Genomic DNA, 19,876 nt, shown 5'->3' on the forward strand with positions numbered 1-19,876 from the left:
ACCTGTAGTCCCAGTATACACTCACATTCACACCTGTAGTCCCAGTACACACTCACATTCACACCTGTAGTCCCAGTACACATTCACACCTGTAGTCCCAGTATACATTCACACCAGTACACACTCACATTCACACCTGTAGTCCCAGTATACATTCACACCTGTAGTCCCAGTATACATTCACACCAGTACACACTCACATTCACACCTGTAGTCCCAGTATACATTCACACCTGTAGTCCCAGTACACATTCACACCTGTAGTCCCAGTACACACTCACACCCACAGCTGTAGTCCCAGTATACACTCACACTCACACCTGTAGTCCCAGTATGCACTCATATTCACACCTGCAGTCCCAGTATGCACTCATATTCACACCTGTAGTCCCAGTATCCGCTCACACTCATACCTGTAGTCCCAGTATACACTCACACCAGTACTCCCAGTATACACTCACATTCACACCCGTCTGAACTGGTCCTTCCTGTTACTCTTGTATTGGCCTCTTTTCTAATGACAGTGTAATCAGGATGCCCTGTGGGCTGATGGGAAATGTTGTTCATTAAAGCCGTAAACAGTAAAACTGAATAAACATTGATATGAATCTTTATCTAAACACTGAACCACACAGCAAACTGATGATGATGATGATGATGATGATGATGATGATGATGATGATGATGATGATGATGGGTTATTAGTTATTTCAGTTAAATCTCAGTTGGGTTTTTTTACTGGTGGACCAGAACCAGGAAGTTCTGGTTTGTTAGAGACAACTGTTCCTGTATAATAACTTTCTGGCTGTTGAGAGTTTTGATATTTAAATGATTTAAATGATGATTTAAATGATGATTTAAATGTTGACGTATCAGCAGATGTTGAGACAACAACAACTCTGCCACCTGCTGCCAGAACGATGCGACTGCAGGACTCAAACATGCTGCATCTTCCTTCAGTGTTTAGCTGATGCTTCCAGGATGCTAATAAACCTGCTAATAAACCTGCTAACGAACCTGTTTAACCTGTTTATTTGACCTTTATCGCTCCTGTTTAATCTGAGTCGTCTCAGTTAACATGTTGATCGGCTGCAGTAAAGCGTCTCTGTCAGTAATCGGCTCACTGTTGAATAAATTCAAATCATAAAGCTGCAGGTTTTTCCTCATTTACCGCTGAGTGTTTATCATCATGTTAATTATCTCATCAGCGAGCTAACTGTCATCATCATGTTGTCATGTGATCCCAGAAGCAGAAGAAACATTGTTTCCATGTTTTGTTTTCAGGCCTGAACCAGCAACAGGAAAGTCTTGATTATCTTCTGTGATAATTACATTATTCTTTTCTTCCAGATGTATTTAAAAGGCTGTAAAAGTCAATAAGTGTTTCCTCTGAAGCTGCAGGAACCTGATCCTTCCTTCCTGCAGTAACCGCTGACATCCTCCCTCTGTGTGTGTGTGTGTGTGTGTGTGTGTGTGTGTGTGTGTGTGTGTGTGTGTGTGTGTGTGTGTGTGTGTGTGTGTGTGTGTGTGTGTGTGTGTGTGTGTGTGTGTGTGTGTGTGTGTGCATGTGTGTGTGTGTGTGTGTGTGTGTGTGTGTGTGTGTGCGTGTGCGTGTGCGTGTGTGTGTGTGTGTGTGCAGTGTGTTTCCTCGGGAGCTGAAGGAAGTGTTTGCATCGTGGAAGCAGCAGTGCGTCGCTCGCGGCCACCAGCAGGACATCAGCAAGCGTCTGATCAGCGCCTCTCTGTTCCTGCGCTTCCTCTGCCCCGCCATCATGTCGCCGTCGCTCTTCAACCTGATGCAGGAATATCCGGACGACCGGACGTCCCGGACGCTCACCCTCATCGCCAAAGTCATCCAGAACCTCGCCAACTTCACCAAGTACGTAGCTGTGAGGTCAACAGCGGACGGGAAACTGCGTCAGTCTTTGCTTTGTTTTATTTTGAGAAGAGATGAAAGTGTTTCGGTTTGTCAGAGTTCAGAAAGTGACTTTTCGTACCAGTTACTAAAAACTGCTTGCTAGAGACCAACTGATGTTTTTGATTCTGATATTTATAACTAAACATTGGCTGATGTTCATTTTTTGGGGGGGAACATAAACACATTTAATTTGGTTACTTTGAATTGTGACAAAAATATTTACTGTGCAAAACATTTTACAGTTGAAAAAGTTAACTTGTCAGTTACACTAACAGCAAATATAATAGTAAAGAGCCTGCTGGAGGTCAAATAAACAACATCAAATAGATGAATAAACTCTGCAGATGGCTGGATGAACATAAACCCAGACTACCTTCACACTGATACATTTTCACATAGATATATTCATGTTGAGATGAGAGAAGAGAGACACCAGTATGTAAAACTTTATTGGTAGAAGATGTGCAACACTGAACGATGTGTCACCTTCTCCTGGTTCCTTGTAACTACATTTTTTTACTCGCTATTATAACAGTATTTAAGCAAATATCTGTCACTTCCTGTATCAAACAGCTCACAGGGACCTAAAGTCCTGCTGTTTGTTTTCACATTTTACATATAATTTCCCAAAACACAGTTATTTTCTGACAAATCTGTGAGTGATCTACATCAAACGATCCATTCTCTCCAACATATCTGTCGTCTAGGCAACGGCTTACTTTTCACTGCGAGTGAAATAAAGAAATAAATCTGATTTTTCCCTCCGTGTCTGTGATCGGATGGATTTATGGTGCATCTTCCACATGTTTATCAAACTTTTTATCGAACCGTAAAAGGTGATAAAAATCAGAAACATTCAGCTATATTTGCGTCTCCTCTGCAGGTTTGGAAACAAGGAGGAGTACATGGCCTTCATGAACGACTTCCTGGAGCACGAGTGGGCGGGGATGATGCGTTTCCTGTCGGAGATCTCCAACCCGGAGACTCTGTCCAACACGCCGGGCTTCGAGGGTTACATCGACCTCGGCAGAGAGCTGTCGGTCCTCCACGCTCTGCTGTGGGAGGTCGTCTCCCAGCTCGACAAGGTGCGTGTGTGTGTGTGTGTGTGTGTGTGTGTGTGTGACTTAACAGCAGTAGAAGAAGAATTCAGATCCTTTACTTAAGTAAAAGTACCAATACAGCAATATTACAAGTAAAAGTCCTGCATAAAAAGTCCTACAAAGTAAAAGTACATAAGTATTATGAGCGTGATGTAGTTAAAGTATTGCAGTAAAAGTACATAAGTATTATGAGCGTGATGTAGTTAAAGTATTGCAGTAAAAGTACATAAGTATTATGAGCGTGATGTAGTTAAAGTATTGCAGTAAAAGTACATAAGTATTATGAGCGTGATGTAGTTAAAGTATTGCAGTAAAAGTACATAAGTATTATGAGCTTGATGTAGTTAAAGTATTGCAGTAAAAGTACATAAGTATTATGAGCGTGATGTAGTTAAAGTATTGCAGTAAAAGTACATAAGTATTATGAGCGTGATGTAGTTAAAGTATTGCAGTAAAAGTACATAAGTATTATGAGCTTGATGTAGTTAAAGTATTGCAGTAAAAGTACATAAGTATTATGAGCTTGATGTAGTTAAAGTATTGCAGTAAAAGTACATAAGTATTATGAGCTTGATGTAGTTAAAGTATTGCAGTAAAAGTACATAAGTATTATGAGCTTGATGTAGTTAAAGTATTGCAGTAAAAGTACATAAGTATTATGAGCTTGATGTAGTTAAAGTATTGCAGTAAAAGTACATAAGTATTATGAGCGTGATGTAGTAAAGTATTGCAGTAAAAGTACATAAGTATTATGAGCGTGATGTAGTAAAGTATTGCAGTAAAAGTACATAAGTATTATGAGCTTGATGTAGTAAAGTATTGCAGTAAAAGTACATAAGTATTATGAGCGTGATGTAGTTAAAGTATTGCAGTAAAAGTACATAAGTATTATGAGCTTGATGTAGTTAAAGTATTGCAGTAAAAGTACATAAGTATTATGAGCGTGATGTAGTTAAAGTATTGCAGTAAAAGTACATAAGTATTATGAGCTTGATGTAGTTAAAGTATTGCAGTAAAAGTACATAAGTATTATGAGCGTGATGTAGTAAAGTATTGCAGTAAAAGTACATAAGTATTATGAGCGTGATGTAGTAAAGTATTGCAGTAAAAGTACATAAGTATTATGAGCTTGATGTAGTAAAGTATTGCAGTAAAAGTACACAAGTATTATGAGCGTGATGTAGTTAAAGTATTGCAGTAAAAGTACATAAGTATTATGAGCTTGATGTAGTTAAAGTATTGCAGTAAAAGTACATAAGTATTATGATCTTGATGTAGTTAAAGTATTGCAGTAAAAGTACATAAGTATTATGAGTTTGATGTAGTTAAAGTATTGCAGTAAAAGTACATAAGTATTATGAGTTTGATGTAGTTAAAGTATTGCAGTAAAAGTACATAAGTATTATGAGTTTGATGTAGTTAAAGTATTGCAGTAAAAGTACATAAGTATTATGAGTTTGATGTAGTTAAAGTATTGCAGTACTCTTTGATAAACTGAGTCAAGGATGTAGTCGTCATCGTTGGTCTTTCAACATGTTAAATGAAAGTTAATCAGATTTATTTAATGAGATTTAAACTGAAGGGCTGTTGAGTCTTTGTGTTGATCTACGTTTAAGTTCAAATCATCAGATTTGGTCTAATATGAGATAAAAATCATCACAGTGATACAGCTGCATATTCAAAGGAGGAGAAAAGACCGAGATGAACCTCGGGGCAAAGTTAATTATCTGAAAACAAAGTATCAACACCACCCACTCGATTGTCTCTGGAGATTAAATGAGACTGAAATCGGAGGGGGGGGCTTCGATAAGACCTGCAGAGTTAACAACCAGGTCTCAGTAATCATAGTTAGTGAGTGATTTTACATTAAAAACAGACATTTTAAGCTTCTTGTGGATGATCAGGTGGTGGACTATGTTTATCTATAAAGGGCCAAATAGACAGGAGGAGGAAGAGTTCACTGAATATTAACAAGGTTTTACTTCCTGCTGCTGATCCTGATGATTCGACGGTCTGAGTCTGGTAGAACCTGAACCAGGTGGAACCAGGTTTAGTAGGGACGAGGACTCGGGCTGTAGGATGAGGGTTTTTTTTCACATTTTTCACTGTTTTCTCCTGTTTTATTGACTAAATGATTAATACATTAATCCAGAAAATAATCAACAATGTGATCGATGATAAAAACAATAAGTGAAGCAGTAAAACCTTCGTTAGTGTGATCAGACACTGTCAGATTAACTACAATCAGAGGGAAAGAGCTGCCCCTTATTACCATAGCAACCAGTAACTCATGTGTTTGGTTATTGATCAGTGAGTGGCAGGTGTGTGTGTGTGTGTGTGTGTGTGATGTCAATATTTGATGATGTAACATGAATGAACATCAGGAGCAGAGGTCACATCAGGTCATTTAACCACATTAACGCTGCGTGGCTGAACTTCACAGCATGGCCTTGAACCCCCGCAGCCCCCTCCCCCCCCCCCTGCCTGGACGCCCCCCCCCCTGCCTGGACGCCCCCCCCCCCCCCCCCGCCCCCCCCCGGCTGTGGTGTGTCTCACCTGTCTCACCTGTTTGAGCATGCTGTGTCTGATTGGTTCTGTTCAGTAGAAGCATGTTGTTCTCATTGGTTTGATTTTTGTTTCCATTAAGTTTCCCTCATGTTTTTTTCCTCCCCCCCCCCCCTCCTTCCCCCTCCTCTTCCTCTTCCTCTTCCTCTTCCTTCTGTTCACTTCCTGTCTGGCCGACTCTCTCTCTGTTGCCGCCATGTTGGTTTCGCTCCCCCACCACCACCACCACCACCACCACTGCATCCTGGTGCTCCCATTCAAACCATCCACACACACGAACACACACGAACACACACGGCGACTCCAGGGTGAAAATTCCTTCCTGCAGGCCACCGTAGCGAAGCTCGGCCCGCTGCCGAGGATTCTGGGAGACATCACTCGCTGTCTGGCCACTCCCACGCCCGTCCAGCAGCAGCTGCGGCGTTTCCAGGACCACCACAGCTCCGCCCACAACATCAGTGGCAGCCTGTCGTCCGGGTTACAGCGAATCTTTGAGGACCCCGCCGACAGGTAACCAATCAGCTGTCAGATCTGAACATGAACATCTGTAACAAATCAATATAAATGAAGAGAAGAAGAAGAAGCTGCTCACATGATCAGAGCTTGCATGTTTGAGCCCATTTTATTATAATCAATCAGTTTATTGATCAGGTTCTAATCAACAGATGTTAACGTTCATCATGGTGACGACTGTTTAAACTTCATTATGAAGCAACAACCAATATCTTATAATCACATGATCACCGTGACGACAGTTTGTTTCTGACTGATTTTCATTGTGAAGTGAAAATATTTCTTCCTGTGAACGCGTCACTTCCTGCAGCCACAGCAAAGTCCGCAGCCTGCAGTCTCCGGGGAGCGAGCTGATGGAGGATTACGTGCGGGGTCAGCGCCCCCTGCTGGCTCAGCAGCAGCATCCCTCCACCCACACCAGCTTCTCGGACCAGGAGGAGCGAGACAACCTGCTTCCCAACGGACGCAGCATCTCACTGGTCGACCTGCAGGACGCTCAGAACCTGCACGGCCCCGCGGGGCCGCCGCCGCACCACGAGGCCCCTCCCCGCCTCAGCAGGGTCGGCTCCCAGGCCTCCATCGGACACGCCCCGCCCCCCCCGCACAACTACCCGCACTCCAACCCTCTCACCCCCCAGCCGGCGCCGCACCAGAGCAAAGCCGCGGCCAGAGACGGTCAGCCGCAGAGCGCGCCGCAGGTGAGGCGGCCGCTGCACCCGTCACTCAGCCAGCAGCGCAGCCTGCAGCCGCTGTCCTTCCAGAACCCCGTCTACCACCTGAGTAACCCCGCCCACAGCCTGTCCACACGCTCCGCCCACTCGCTGCGGCAGGACTCCAGCTCGGAGAACCTGAGCACCGAGAGCTCCCACAACAGCCACAGCAACTCCGACGACTTCGGCAGCCAGGTGGGCGGCAAAGGTCGCGTGGCGTCCAACAGCAGCCTGGACGAGTTCGGCAGCAGACGGAGCACGCAGAGCGAGGAGTGTTCGACGCCGCGCCGCCACGCTCCACCCGACCTCCCGCCCGGCGCCGCGACGGCGGTCGCCATCCCCCGACAGAGCACGACGGCGGGCACCGCCCACATCGTCAAGGTGGAGCAGCAGAGCCGGGGAGGGGGCGGAGCCAGGACGCCGCGCTCGGCCCCGCACAGCGCCTCGCTCCGCAGCAGCAGCAGCGCCAACACCGAGCCGACGCCCACCACCAGCCACGCCAACCGCCAACAGTCTGTGGAGAACGTGGCTCCGCCCACGAGGACCGCCGCCAAGCAGCAGCCGCCGCCGCTGCCGCAGGTACTGCAGCATGACGTCATCACTACAGGAAGTCACAATGTAAAACTGAAATAATGGCTGCAGTGTTACAGGTGTGTTTATGATGTCACTGGTGTGTGTGTGTGTGTGTGTGTGCAGGTGGCGTCTCCGGTGGAGGCGGTGGCGGTGGCCATGTCTCCGGTGGAGAGGACGGCAGCCTGGGTGCTCAACAACGGCCAATACGACGAGAAGGAGGAGGAGGGAGGAGGAGGAGGAGGAGGAGGAGGAGAGAGGAGCAGAGAGGAAGGAAGAAACACTGAGAAGGTAAAACATCACCTGGACGGACTGAAGCTGCGATGATGCAAAGTATCTGAAGGTCTTTAAATTCAGATCATAGAAGGTATAAAAACTGTTAAACTTCCTGTCCGAAGGTCGACTTTCTACTTCTAGAAACTACATGAGAGACACGAGGAAGCAGTTTCAGTCAAAACATCAGAACCAGCAGAAATACTCAGATACTTTACTGCAGTAAAAGTACAAATACAGCAACGTAAAAATACTCCTACAGTAAAAGTACATAAGTATTATGAGCTTGATGTAGTTAAAGTATTGCAGTAAAAGTACATAAGTATTATGAGCTTGATGTAGTTAAAGTATTGCAGTAAAAGTACATAAGTATTATGAGCTTGATGTAGTTAAAGTATTGCAGTAAAAGTACATAAGTATTATGAGCTTGATGTAGTTAAAGTATTGCAGTAAAAGTACATAAGTATTATGAGCTTGATGTAGTTAAAGTATTGCAGTAAAAGTACATAAGTATTATGAGCTTGATGTAGTTAAAGTATTGCAGTAAAAGTAGTGGTTTGGTCCCTCTGACTGATATATTATTATATATGACATCATTAGATTATTAATAGTGAAGCATCAGTGTTAGAGCAGCATGTTACTGTTGTAGCTGCTGGAGGTGGAGCTAGTTTACACTACTTTATATACAGTTAGCTAGTTTAGTCCAGTGGTTCCCAACCTAGGGGTCGGGCCCCTCCAAAGGGTCAGCAGATAAATCTGAGGGGTGGTGAGATGATTAATGGGAGAGGAAAGAAGAAAAAACAAAGTTCTGATACACAAATCTGTTTTCAGTTTTTGGACTTTTTCTCTAATCTTTGATTTCTGGTGAAATATTGGATCATTTGAACATTTATTGACACAGTTTTGTTTTTATGAGACACTAGTGATCGTCGTCAGCTGCCTGTAAACAAATCGTGTTCTGGAGTCACATTTAGCCGTTTAGAGGAGGAAGTTTGGAGGGAAGCAGCACGTGAATATTGATAGCTTAACGACAGATCGCGTGATTAGAAATATGAATAACCTCCTCGTCCTCCTCTGGCTGCAGTACGAGCTGGAGATCTCGCGGCTGAAGGAGCGTCTGCGGGTGTCGGGGAGGCGGCTGGAGGAGTACGAGCGGCGGCTGCTGGCTCAGGAGCAGCAGATGCAGAAGCTGCTGCTGGAGTATAAATCCCGTCTGGAGGACAGCGAGGAGCGACTGAGACGGCAGCAGGAGGAGAAGGACAGCCAGATGAAGAGCATCATCTGCAGGTACGGACTGAACACACCTGGAGCTGCTGTTTTATCTGGATCAATAAATGACGTTGCCTAGGTGATGTAATTTGTGTGTGTGTGTGTGTGTGCAGGCTGATGGCGGTGGAGGAGGAGTTAAAGCGGGACCACGCAGAGATGCAGGCGGTGATCGAAGCCAAACAGAAGATCATTGACGCTCAGGTACAGACAGACACACCTGCTCCTACACCTGTAACCCCACAGTAACTTAACTCCTGTAACAGCAGCAGTAGAAGACTGTTTCTCTCTGAAACATCAGCGAGGACGACAACAGCCGCCATGTTCTTACCGAGCGGCGGCGCTAACGTTCGCCCTGCAGCTCTCAGAAAGTTTTGTGCCACTTAAATCTTTTTTTAAAAGCAGCGTTCTGCTTCTCATCGTCTCTTCACTGATTTCAGGTCAGTAACGGATGTCAAATAAACCAATCAGGCAAGTAACTGTGGCCCCGCCCCCTCCCCCCTCCCCCCCTCCACGCTGTTTTTAGAAAAACACCACAAACAGCAACAACACACCAACACACCTGCTCGGCCTCAATAATGACCAGAAGTCAACCAGCAGAGACGTCTGGTCACATGATGTCACTGCTGTAATCAATACATCAATAATAATAATAATAATAATAATAATAATAATAATAATAATACTGTATGTGAGAGTCATCAGAGACTCTGCAGCTCTATAGTGAGTTTCAGCTGATTGTTTATCTGTCCAGCTGTTCTGCTTCACTCTCAGCGTCTCATAGCGTCGTTTTCAGAGTAAAAGCTGTAAAAAGCCGCTGAACACGACCTGCTAACAGTTAGCTGTAGACTAGCTGCTAACAGTTAGCTGTAGACTAGCTGCTGAACACGACCTGCTAACAGTTAGCTGTAGACTAGCTGCTAACAGTTAGCTGTAGACTAGCTGCTGAACACTACCTGTAACAGTTAGCTGTAGACTAGCCGCTGAACACTACCTGCTAACAGTTAGCTGTAGACTAGCCGCTGAACACGACCTGCTAACAGTTAGCTGTAGACTAGCCGCTGAACACTACCTGCTAACAGTTAGCTGTAGACTAGCCGCTGAACACGACCTGCTAACAGTTAGCTGTAGACTAGCCGCTGAACACGACCTGCTAACAGTTAGCTGTAGACTAGCCGCTGAACACGACCTGCTAACAGTTAGCTGTAGACTAGCCGCTGAACACGACCTGCTAACAGTTAGCTGTAGACTAGCCGCTGAACACGACCTGCTAACAGTTAGCTGTAGACTAGCCGCTGAACACTACCTGCTAACAGTTAGCTGTAGACTAGCCGCTGAACACTACCTGCTAACAGTTAGCTGTAGACTAGCCGCTGAACACTACCTGCTAACAGTTAGCTGTAGACTAGCCGCTGAACACTACCTGCTAACAGTTAGCTGTAGACTAGCCGCTGAACACTACCTGCTAACAGTTAGCTGTAGACTAGCCGCTGAACACTACCTGCTAACAGTTAGCTGTAGACTAGCCGCTGAACACTACCTGCTAACAGTTAGCTGTAGACTAGCCGCTGAACACTACCTGCTAACAGTTAGCTGTAGACTAGCCGCTGAACACTACCTGCTAACAGTTAGCTGTAGACCAGCTGGTGAACACTACCTGCTAACAGTTAGCTGTAGACTAGCCGCTGAACACTACCTGCTAACAGTTAGCTGTAGACTAGCCGCTGAACACTACCTGCTAACAGTTAGCTGTAGACTAGCTGCTGAACACAGAGTGTCGGACTGTAAACAATGAGTCTTAGCCCGGATATCCAGATATCTGCCAGAAGCCCAGAGGTTAAACTGTCATCATACGCTAGCTGATGGGTTCTGAGATTAGCACCAAGCTAACAAAAGCTAACAGAGACCAGCGGCTCACCGTCGACCCCGTGTGGGCAGGTTGCTCCGTCAGCACACCGCTCAGAATGAAACATGAGGATTTAATGGCGATTTAAAACTGGACTAAATTCCATTGAGAGAAAAAAACCCTTAATTTTAATGGTGTTTGATGACTGTTATTATTTTCATTATGCATTATTCTGACAAACAGTTTCAGGAAACTGATGTTAACTGCTTACTTTCACATTAAATTCTCTCATTTTTCCTGCATGTCACGACTCCCCTCGTCCTGTTTTCTGACTGTGTTTACGTCGTTACGTTCCCAGCAGACTCGTCTGCACCTGCAGCGAGTTTCCGGTCGCGGTTTCAGGCGTCGATCGGCCGAAGTCGGTTTGTTAAACTCTGAAATTCAGCGGCAGCAGGTGCTGAAGACGTGGCGTGTTGGTGTGTTGGTGTGTTGGCGTGTTGCGCTCTGAGCTGGTTTTATTTATGTTTGGCTGCCTCCCCTCACCCCCCACAACCCCCTCCCCCACCACCACCACCACCAGAGCTTCCAGTTCACTCTTTAGACCAGTAAAAGGAGCAGCGGAGAAGGTCTGAACAGGTTTTAACCGTCAGAGGAGACGAAGCAGGTGAACTTAGAGATTTCAGATAATAGTTTGACTTCCCGCTGAGTATCTGCAGTAGAGCTTCAGTCTCACTTTTTATTTCTTTCTTTGGTTTTTTTTTTTTTTGGGCTGTTTTTATATTTTCGGCTGCTGCCCTCAAACTTCCTACGAAGGTTTTTCACTTTGTTTTCTGTTGTCGGGTTAAAACTGCTTCACAACGACTTCATCTGACTCTCTGTGACACTAAATCCCTGATTTTTATTTGCATTCAGTTACACATTCATCATGATGCAGTTAAAGGGTTTTAAACGCACCGTTGAAAGAATTAAATAACATGAAAACCAGTCCTGAACCTGACCAGACACAAGAATGGCTTTCAAGTTTGGTCAATTTTAAGAGTTTTCAGCATTTAAATTGTTGAAATAATCTTAAAAAAACATAATATAATATAATCCAATCCAATATATATATAATCCAGTAATTAACCCCTGAATTGGCATCTTAATTTAAAAAAAGTTCAAATGAAGGGTACCTGTCATGTTGTTTTTACTGCTTCCTTCATTCTAAGCAGAAACTCTGTTAAAACCCTTTAATACGTTATATCATCTGTTGATGTATTGATTCATTATTATCTGTTAAACACCTGAATACTGAATAATACTTCAAATATCTTTAATTTGCAGCTGAAAATATTTCAGAGCCGTAATTTAAACCAGAACTTTAAAAGTACTTTAAACTCTTTAGTAAAACCTTCCTCAGTTGTTTCAGTTGAATCCTTTTTAGTACATTTTACCAAACTTTAATGCATTATAATCCTTTTATAAACAGCTTAATTGAAAAAAATGAAGTCCTCTTGTTATTTTTAAAGGATATTTTTACTCTCATGTAGTTTTCAGCTGTGAGTGTCAGACTTCTTCTTCTTCTTCTTCTCGTGTTAAACAAAGACGAAGCTTCAAGGTTTCAACCTTGAAACTCAGCAGGTTCAGAAACCCTCGTAGATAAATCACAAACGGACAAAAGAGAACGTTTATATAACTTAATGTTGAGTGAATAATATTCACTCAGTGTGAAACCTGCTCCCTGTGAATTCATCTTTAAATCTCCACGACATCGTTTTATGAACATTTTATCTCTTAAAAACCCTTAAATATGTTCCAATCCATACATTTAGACCTAAATCTCAGTAAACAACTGAGTTCTGAATAAGAAACATTTAAAATATCAAAGCCTTAATGTAACTAAGATCCCTGAAACTTATAAAAACCTGAAATAAAGTGAATCATCCTTTAATTTATACCTTGAAAAGTTCTTAAATTCTCAATTTAATGCTGTTTAATGAACTTGAAGGAGTTTTAACGTCAAATAAAATATATTTAAATATAATCCATTAGTTAATGAGCCCATATATGTGCAGTTTAATTGAGTGTGTATTATATTAGTGTTTGACAGTAATGACGGCTCTCTGCTGTAGTTTTAAGGCTCGTTGAAGGGATTTGGTTTTTCATTCATCACGTTACGGAGGCTTCATGGCTTCATGCTGTGACGTGGTTTTAACCCGACAGTTGGATCGTTACAAACCCTCGTTTCACTTCATACCTGTCAGTCTGACGTCCTGTCCCGCCCTCCCCCCCCCCCTTGTCTTTATCCAATCAGGAGAAGCGGATCGGCTCCCTGGACGCGGCGAACTCCCGGCTGATGGCGGCGCTGACGCAGGTGAAGGAGCGTTATAGCACGCCGAACCTCCGCAACGGCCTGTCGCCCACCAACCCCACCAAACTGTCCATCACTGAGAACGGAGAGTTCAAGAACAGCAGCTGCTGATTGGTCTACGAGGACCGAGGGGGGGGCGGGGCTTAATGTACCTGACCCCCCCACCCCTCCTCGCACATGAGAATCTATAAATACGAGTGTAAATACTGAAGGATTGATCTGTTCAGTGTACAGAGAGAGAGAGAGATAGAGAGAGAGAGTGAGTGTGTGTGTGTGTGTGTGTGTGTGTGTGTGTGTGTGTGTGTGTGTGTGTGTGTGTGTGTGTGTGTGTGTGTGTGTGTGTGTGTGTGTGTGTGTGTGTGTGTTGCGTCTCAGAAGCACAGTGAGGAAGAAACAAACCAAAAACAGAAACTGAACAATGAACGCACTCAGTTTTCTAACTGACTTTTTTATGGTTTTTATTTGAATCTTCTGCTTTTTTTTTTTTTGCTCTTGTTGTTGTTGTTTTACTGTTATTTTGTTTGTTTGTTTGTTTTTTTAGAGTGGAGCAGTTTTTACCTGATGAGTTTGTTTTTTGAGGTTTTAATTTATTCCTCCACTTCCTGTTGCTGATCTACTGAACAGACTCCTGCAGTCTGCTGTCACATATGAGAATAAAAGCTGCCTATAAAAGTCTGACATGTTTGAATATTGGTTTATCTTTCCTTACAGTTACAATAAACTTAACCAGCTACAACATTGAAATGATTCTTACATTGTTCATTCATCAGTAATTATAATCTAATAAAGAGATGCATGACATTCTGATAGGAGCAATTCTGCACTAAGAGTACTGTATCTTTTTTTAATACCTCTGTATTTTTGAGTACATGTAATTTTTCCAGTATGTAACGGTTCATTTAAGGTCATTTTACAGAAATGTTGATCCAATTTAATGCAAATTATATTAAAAAAGACAAATGTGTATATTTGGTAAGTGTCCATGCATAATATTTAGGTTATTCATTTGCAAAAATTTCTTAATAAATTAAGAATTCTTTAACTGACAGAAAATACTCAGTTTTCAGTGTGTAGTTGAACTACATGTTAGCAGATTAGATGGTTTCCTGAAAGCTCTATAATGACGACATTACGCTGACGCTACTTATAGGAAATAATGGGGGGAAAAAATCCTGGTAATTGATATGAAAGTAAGAGATCATTAAATAAGTGTTGCTGAAATTGTTGACAGACGCTCGCTCGTTAAAGAGTTTTTCAGAAACACCCTAATGTGGTAATATATAATTTGAGACATAAAAACTACACACTTAATTCTTACTTTTATCTTTCGTTAAAGTCCGAACTGTTCCTGTTAGCAGGACCGTCTCTCTGTGAGGTGACAGAACTAAACACTGAACCAACATGACAGCCTCAAGTGATCACATGACTGATCACATGAAGGATTAGCCAATCAGACATATGGATTGACCCGACAGCTGCTGTATTGTACATTCTTTTAAAAAACATCCTTATAATTTTTATTTGTGTTAAATCATCAAATCTTACCAACAATCTGATATATAAATATGGATAAAATGAAAATAAATTGGTTGAATTGGAGACAAAATCCTCTCTGAGACATCCTACAGTTGGTAGATGAGGTGATCATGACCAACAATATTTCATCCAATCAGACAGAGAACAGAGTTTCTGTCCTGCAGTCATCGAGGATCTACTCTGAACCAACTGAACACACCTCTTTAACAGCATTTTAAAATCAAAACAAGTTTCACAAATAGTTTTATTCTTATGTTTGTGAGTAAAAGTGAAGGATTTTTACTTTTATCTTTCATTAAAGTCCGAACTGTTCCTGTTAACAGTTTGATAAATTGGGGTCCAGGACCGTCTCTCTGTGAGGTGACAGAACTAAACACTGAACCAACATGACAGCCTCATTCTCAACTTTCATCTACATAAAAATAAATTTAAATGACCTCAAGTTCACAACGACACAATATCTGTTGTTTTATGTTTGTCAGGACGCAACAAAACTTCTTCCCACCCAAACTCGATCAAATGAATTCTTACTATTTTCCAGTTTTTTAGGCCTGTATAACAAAGACTTTATCAACTAAATGCACAAAGAAAATCTTGTTTGTTAAAAGCAACAAGTGATAGAAAACTCTGCTCTTTTCTCAGTGACAAAGCTGCTTTAGTGAAGAAAGCTGAAAGTACAGAGACTGACTGACAAACGTTTGTCTGTTCTGAACATGAACTCTGGACTTTGTGGTGTTTCAGGAGGAAAACTGCCTCAAATAAACTCTCATTTTAGTTTCACATTTTCTCCAGAAGCTTTGAATGAGATCCTGAGATGAAGACAGAAGAAAATACTTTGCTCACTGTTGAAAAAAATCTTTATTGATTCTGTAAAGCTTCAGATTGTTCACACATCTAATCAGTAAAGTCTGTTAAATGACTCTTGTTCAATGATTTCATGTTCAGATTCACTTCATCCACACAATCAGTTAGTTTAACCCAGAATGTACAAGAACATAATAAATGATTATTATCATGATAATTACAGTTTGATTGTACATTTCTTTATGAATTTACAAAGTGATGAGAACAAAATATCTATGATGAAGGAAGTTCTGCTGTTTTCTCTGTTTAAGAAACAACAGCACACAAACACATCAATACAAACATGAAACTAACATTTAGAACAAAGAGAAGTTTATATTTTCATCTGAAGAAACGTCAGTGAAGGTAAAAGACGTCATCATGAGCAGCGATAGCCTCCATGGATAAAAACACACAGGAAGAAGTGAATTTTAAAGAAACTAAAAACATCAACAGAACAAGAAAAAAACTAAAAAGTGTTGACGATCCCAGTTTGATTGACAGCTGATCTGTTTAGTTCAGAAACACCACAGCAACGAGCTCTCAGAAACAATGGAGACAAAAAAATGAAGAATTACAACAGAATCTGACACATGAAGTCTGAAATGACTTCTGTCTATTTGAGTTTACAGAACTCAGCTGTGTCTTCATCATAAGGAAAACAAAGATGAAGTCCAGCATAGAGAGGCTGAGTGAATGTGGTCTGGACTCTGTGGAGGAGAGTCATGGTTTCAGAGACGCTGTAGAAGGACAAAATACCTGCTCTGTGATCCAGGTACACTCCTACTCTGGAGGAACCAGGACCTGAGACGGGAGTTGAGATATTGTTGAACCAAAATTCATAACTGTTAGTGTCACAATGTAAAGCCCAAGAGTTGTTGTTGCGTCCAAATCTACATTCATCTGAGCTCCCTGTTCTGCTGATATTCTTGTATGCGACTGCTACACGAACTCCTCCACCTCTCCACTCCACCTCCCAGTAACAACGTCCAGTCAGACTCTCTCTACTCAGTACTTGACGCCAATTAGTGAATCTGTCTGGGTGACGAGAATAAGACTGTTGTTGTCTCATTAGTTCTGCTTTTCTGTTCCCCTCAGATAATAACAGCCGTGTGTTTGCTGTGTTTGGATCCAGTGTGATTTCACGTGAATATTTTAAGAACTCAGCTCTGGTCTTGGGTTCTGGTTCTGACAGTAAAACGTCCAATTCAGTCACTGTCAGTGAGATGTTTGTCCATTTCTCCCTCAGGATGTCCTGTAGTTGATCTCTGAGCTGTGACACAGCTGCTGTCACATCCTCAAAGTATCTCAGAGGACGGATATTGATGCTGGATGAGTCTGTAGGTTCACTGAGTTGTGACAGTGAGGGGTAGTTGTGTAGAAACTGGTTGTGATCCTCTGTGTGTGAGAACTGCTTCAGTTCAGCGTCTTTCCTCTTCAGCTCAGTGATCTCCTGCTTCAGCTTCTCCTGAAGCTCTTTGACTCGACTCACTTCAGTTTCCTGCTGGGATCTGATCTGCTGCTTCACATCAGACCTTCTTTTCTGGATGAGACGGATCAGCTCAGTGAAGATCTTCTCACTGTCCTCCACTGCTTTATCAGCAGAGCAATTGATGGTCTTCACCTCCTGTTGAAGCAGCTTCACATCTTTCTCTCTGTCCTGGATTCTCTGCTGGAAGTTTTGTCGACTCACCTCGAGCTCTCTCTGCCTCTCAGTCCTTTCTGCTGCAGCTGAGACTGTGTCGTGGCCTTTATGTTCATCCACAGGGCAGAGATAACAGATACTCTGCTGATCAGTACGGCAGAACATCTTCATCACCTCATCATGACGAGAGCAGATGTTCTCCTGGAGCTTCTCTGAGGGGTCGACTAGCTTGTGCTTTTTAAATCTAAGTGATTCATAATGAAACTGGAGGTGATTCTCACAGTAAGACATCAGACAAGTCAGACAGGACTTGAGGGCTTTCAGCTTCCTCCCAGTGCAGACATCACAGGCCACATCTTCAGGTCCAGCATAGCAGTGATCAGCAGGAGCAGCTTGGAGTCCAGTCTTCTTCAGCTGCTCCACTAAAGCTGCTAACATGGTGTTTTTCACCAGGACAGGCCTCGGTGTGAAGGTCTGTCTGCACTGAGGGCAGCTGTAGATCTTCCTCTGATCTTCTTCATCCCAGAAGCCTTTAATACAGTTCATGCAGTAGCTGTGTCCACAGGGAATAGTCACCGGATCCTTCAGTAGATCCAGACAGATCGAACAAGAGAAGGTTTCTCGGTCCAGCTGAACTCCTTTCTGCTCCATTCTAACTCTCAGTGGCAACGACTGTCTGAGTTTCACTTCCTGAGAAGTGAAACAAATTTGAGCTCTGATCTGAACAACATGTGTTTCTGCAGTGAATGCAGCCTGATAGCTCTTGTACTACATTACATGTTAGTTAAACCCATCGTCAAATTGTAGATCTGAAGGGGAGGGAACAAGGAAATATGAGCACAGAGTGGAGCTTGTTGTGTTTGAGAGCAGGAAGAAGAGGGAGGAGTTATCAAGCACTGAACCATTCCAGGAAGAGGAGCAGTTTTTAAGAGATACTGTGTGTTTTAACCTTATTTGTCTACAATGGAGCTCATTTCTCATTTAAAAACACTGATCACGTTTGCTTTCTGGTGCCAAACTGTTCTTAAGATCTGAGATGATTCCCCAGTTCACAGAGTGGAGTTTGTTGTGTTTGAAAGAACAGGGAAGGTTATCAGGACGAGGAGCATTACTGTGAATTAAAACTGTGTTTCCTCATTTGCAGCGAAGTCCCAGTTAAAACCTGCTCACCATTTAAAACATTTTTGTATTTAGCTGTAAAATACTTGTTGACATGTCAGGTTTTGGTTATGGCTCCATATTTCTCTAACTCTTCCTTAAAATCATATCAGTTAATATGTATTGATTAAAAACCAGTTGACTGACAACAGGGAGTTATTAAAGTATGAATGAATAATTAAACTTTCTGATCATTTTCTCACACATTTAATAAACTTCTTTGAAAACAGGTCAAATTGAGAATATCATTCAGATTCAGACAGGTTTAAACAAACATTAACAACCTCCCAAAGAACATGAATGAACCAGATCAGCTGATGGAGTTAATTTGTTGATCAGTATGAATTGATGAATTTGAAAAGTGGATATACTGTTGTTTACATTTGATGAATATGATCCTTTTAGTTTTCTTATGACAAATCAAGCGTTTATTTTCATCATCCCAGTACAGTATTAAAACTTAATTGATCATTGTGAAGAAAATGTTTCACATTAAAGCATCAGTGTGAAATAAAACCTGCTTCAAACACACTGTGTTCAACTTGAACTTCAGTAGCTATTAACACAAACTAAAATAAACCAGAACGTTCTGAATAAAACAAAAAATTAGTCATTTATGTTGAAATAAAGGAGGGAAAACTCAAGTCAAAGCACCAGTCAGTGAGGATCATAATCAAACCAACAATAAAGACTTTAATAATAATCACTAATAAAGGCTTTAATTTCAGCTTTTTATTTAAAAGATGTAATCCTCAAGTGTCTGTAAAAGTTTGGCTGTCAGAGATGATTCCTCTGAACACAGACGTACCTCAATCTCATTTGTTGTTTTTTTGAATACCAAAGAGTTTAAAATCCACAGACTCACACTTTAAGTGCCTAAAGTCTGCTGATAATACAGCACTGGTGGTCTTCTTTGTGAGAGCAACACTGCAACAGATTTCACATATTTTAATCATGTAGTTTCTCTGCAGCAGTGCTGTGAGGAGAGTGTGTTTGAAATAAAAGCAGGTAAAACCAGAGAGCTCATCTTATCAAGCAACACACCCAGCAACACTCTGCTGATAAATGTCGACCTTTGACAGTCACACGATCCTCTGTAGAAACTGTCTGCAGCAGTGCTGGAAGAAGTACTCAGATCCTTTACTGCAGTAAAAGTACAAATACAGCAATGTAAAAATACTCCACTACAAGTAAATGCATGAAAAATCCTATTACAGTAAAAGTACATAAGTATTATGAGCTTGATGTAGTTAAAGTATTGCAGTAAAAGTACATAAGTATTATGAGCTTGATGTAGTTAAAGTATTGCAGTAAAGAGTAAAGAGTGTCCTCCTTGGTGTCCGGCTTGATGACAAGCTGTTCTTCAAAAAACATTAATGAACTGACTAATTCCTTAAAAGCAAAACTGGCATTCTTTTATAGAAATAAGGTATGTATTACCCAGAATTGCAGAAAAGAAATTGTTCAGTCAACCTTTTTATCCGTTACGGACTATGGTGATATAATTTATATGCACTCCCCTGTCTACTCTTAACACTCTCGATGCAATCTATCATTCCGCCCTTAGGTTCATAACTGGGGAT

The 19,876-nt window shown here is 42.0% G+C and overlaps 2 protein-coding genes across 5 annotated transcripts in view; one reads left to right on the forward strand and one right to left on the reverse strand.

Moving 5' to 3' along the window:
* The window catches only part of rasal2 (RAS protein activator like 2), a 93,859-nt gene extending 80,070 nt beyond the window's left edge, over positions 1 to 13,789 (forward strand). For 3 of the 4 annotated variants that reach the window (XM_044368413.1, XM_044368411.1, XM_044368414.1), the window contains 8 exons: positions 1,640 to 1,879; positions 2,802 to 3,003; positions 5,891 to 6,093; positions 6,407 to 7,385; positions 7,503 to 7,667; positions 8,734 to 8,936; positions 9,032 to 9,119; positions 13,055 to 13,789. In XM_044368413.1, coding sequence (XP_044224348.1) covers positions 1,640 to 1,879; positions 2,802 to 3,003; positions 5,891 to 6,093; positions 6,407 to 7,385; positions 7,503 to 7,667; positions 8,734 to 8,936; positions 9,032 to 9,119; positions 13,055 to 13,222 — 2,248 coding nt within the window. In that variant the 3' untranslated portion in view covers positions 13,223 to 13,789. The remainder of the gene's footprint in view (positions 1 to 1,639; positions 1,880 to 2,801; positions 3,004 to 5,890; positions 6,094 to 6,406; positions 7,386 to 7,502; positions 7,668 to 8,733; positions 8,937 to 9,031; positions 9,120 to 13,054) is intronic. The other variant, XM_044368412.1, reaches the window with a different exon arrangement.
* Positions 13,790 to 16,106: 2,317 nt separating this feature from the next.
* LOC122993964 (tripartite motif-containing protein 16-like) lies at positions 16,107 to 18,435 on the reverse strand. Its single transcript, XM_044368459.1, has one exon. It carries the CDS (start codon positions 17,784 to 17,786, stop codon positions 16,107 to 16,109), a length of 1,680 nt encoding a protein of 559 aa, XP_044224394.1. The 5' UTR covers positions 17,787 to 18,435.
* Positions 18,436 to 19,876: the final 1,441 nt, after the last annotated feature.

This window comes from Thunnus albacares, chromosome 12, assembly GCF_914725855.1.
Source record: "Thunnus albacares chromosome 12, fThuAlb1.1, whole genome shotgun sequence".
Taxonomy (NCBI): Eukaryota; Metazoa; Chordata; class Actinopteri; order Scombriformes; family Scombridae; genus Thunnus; species Thunnus albacares.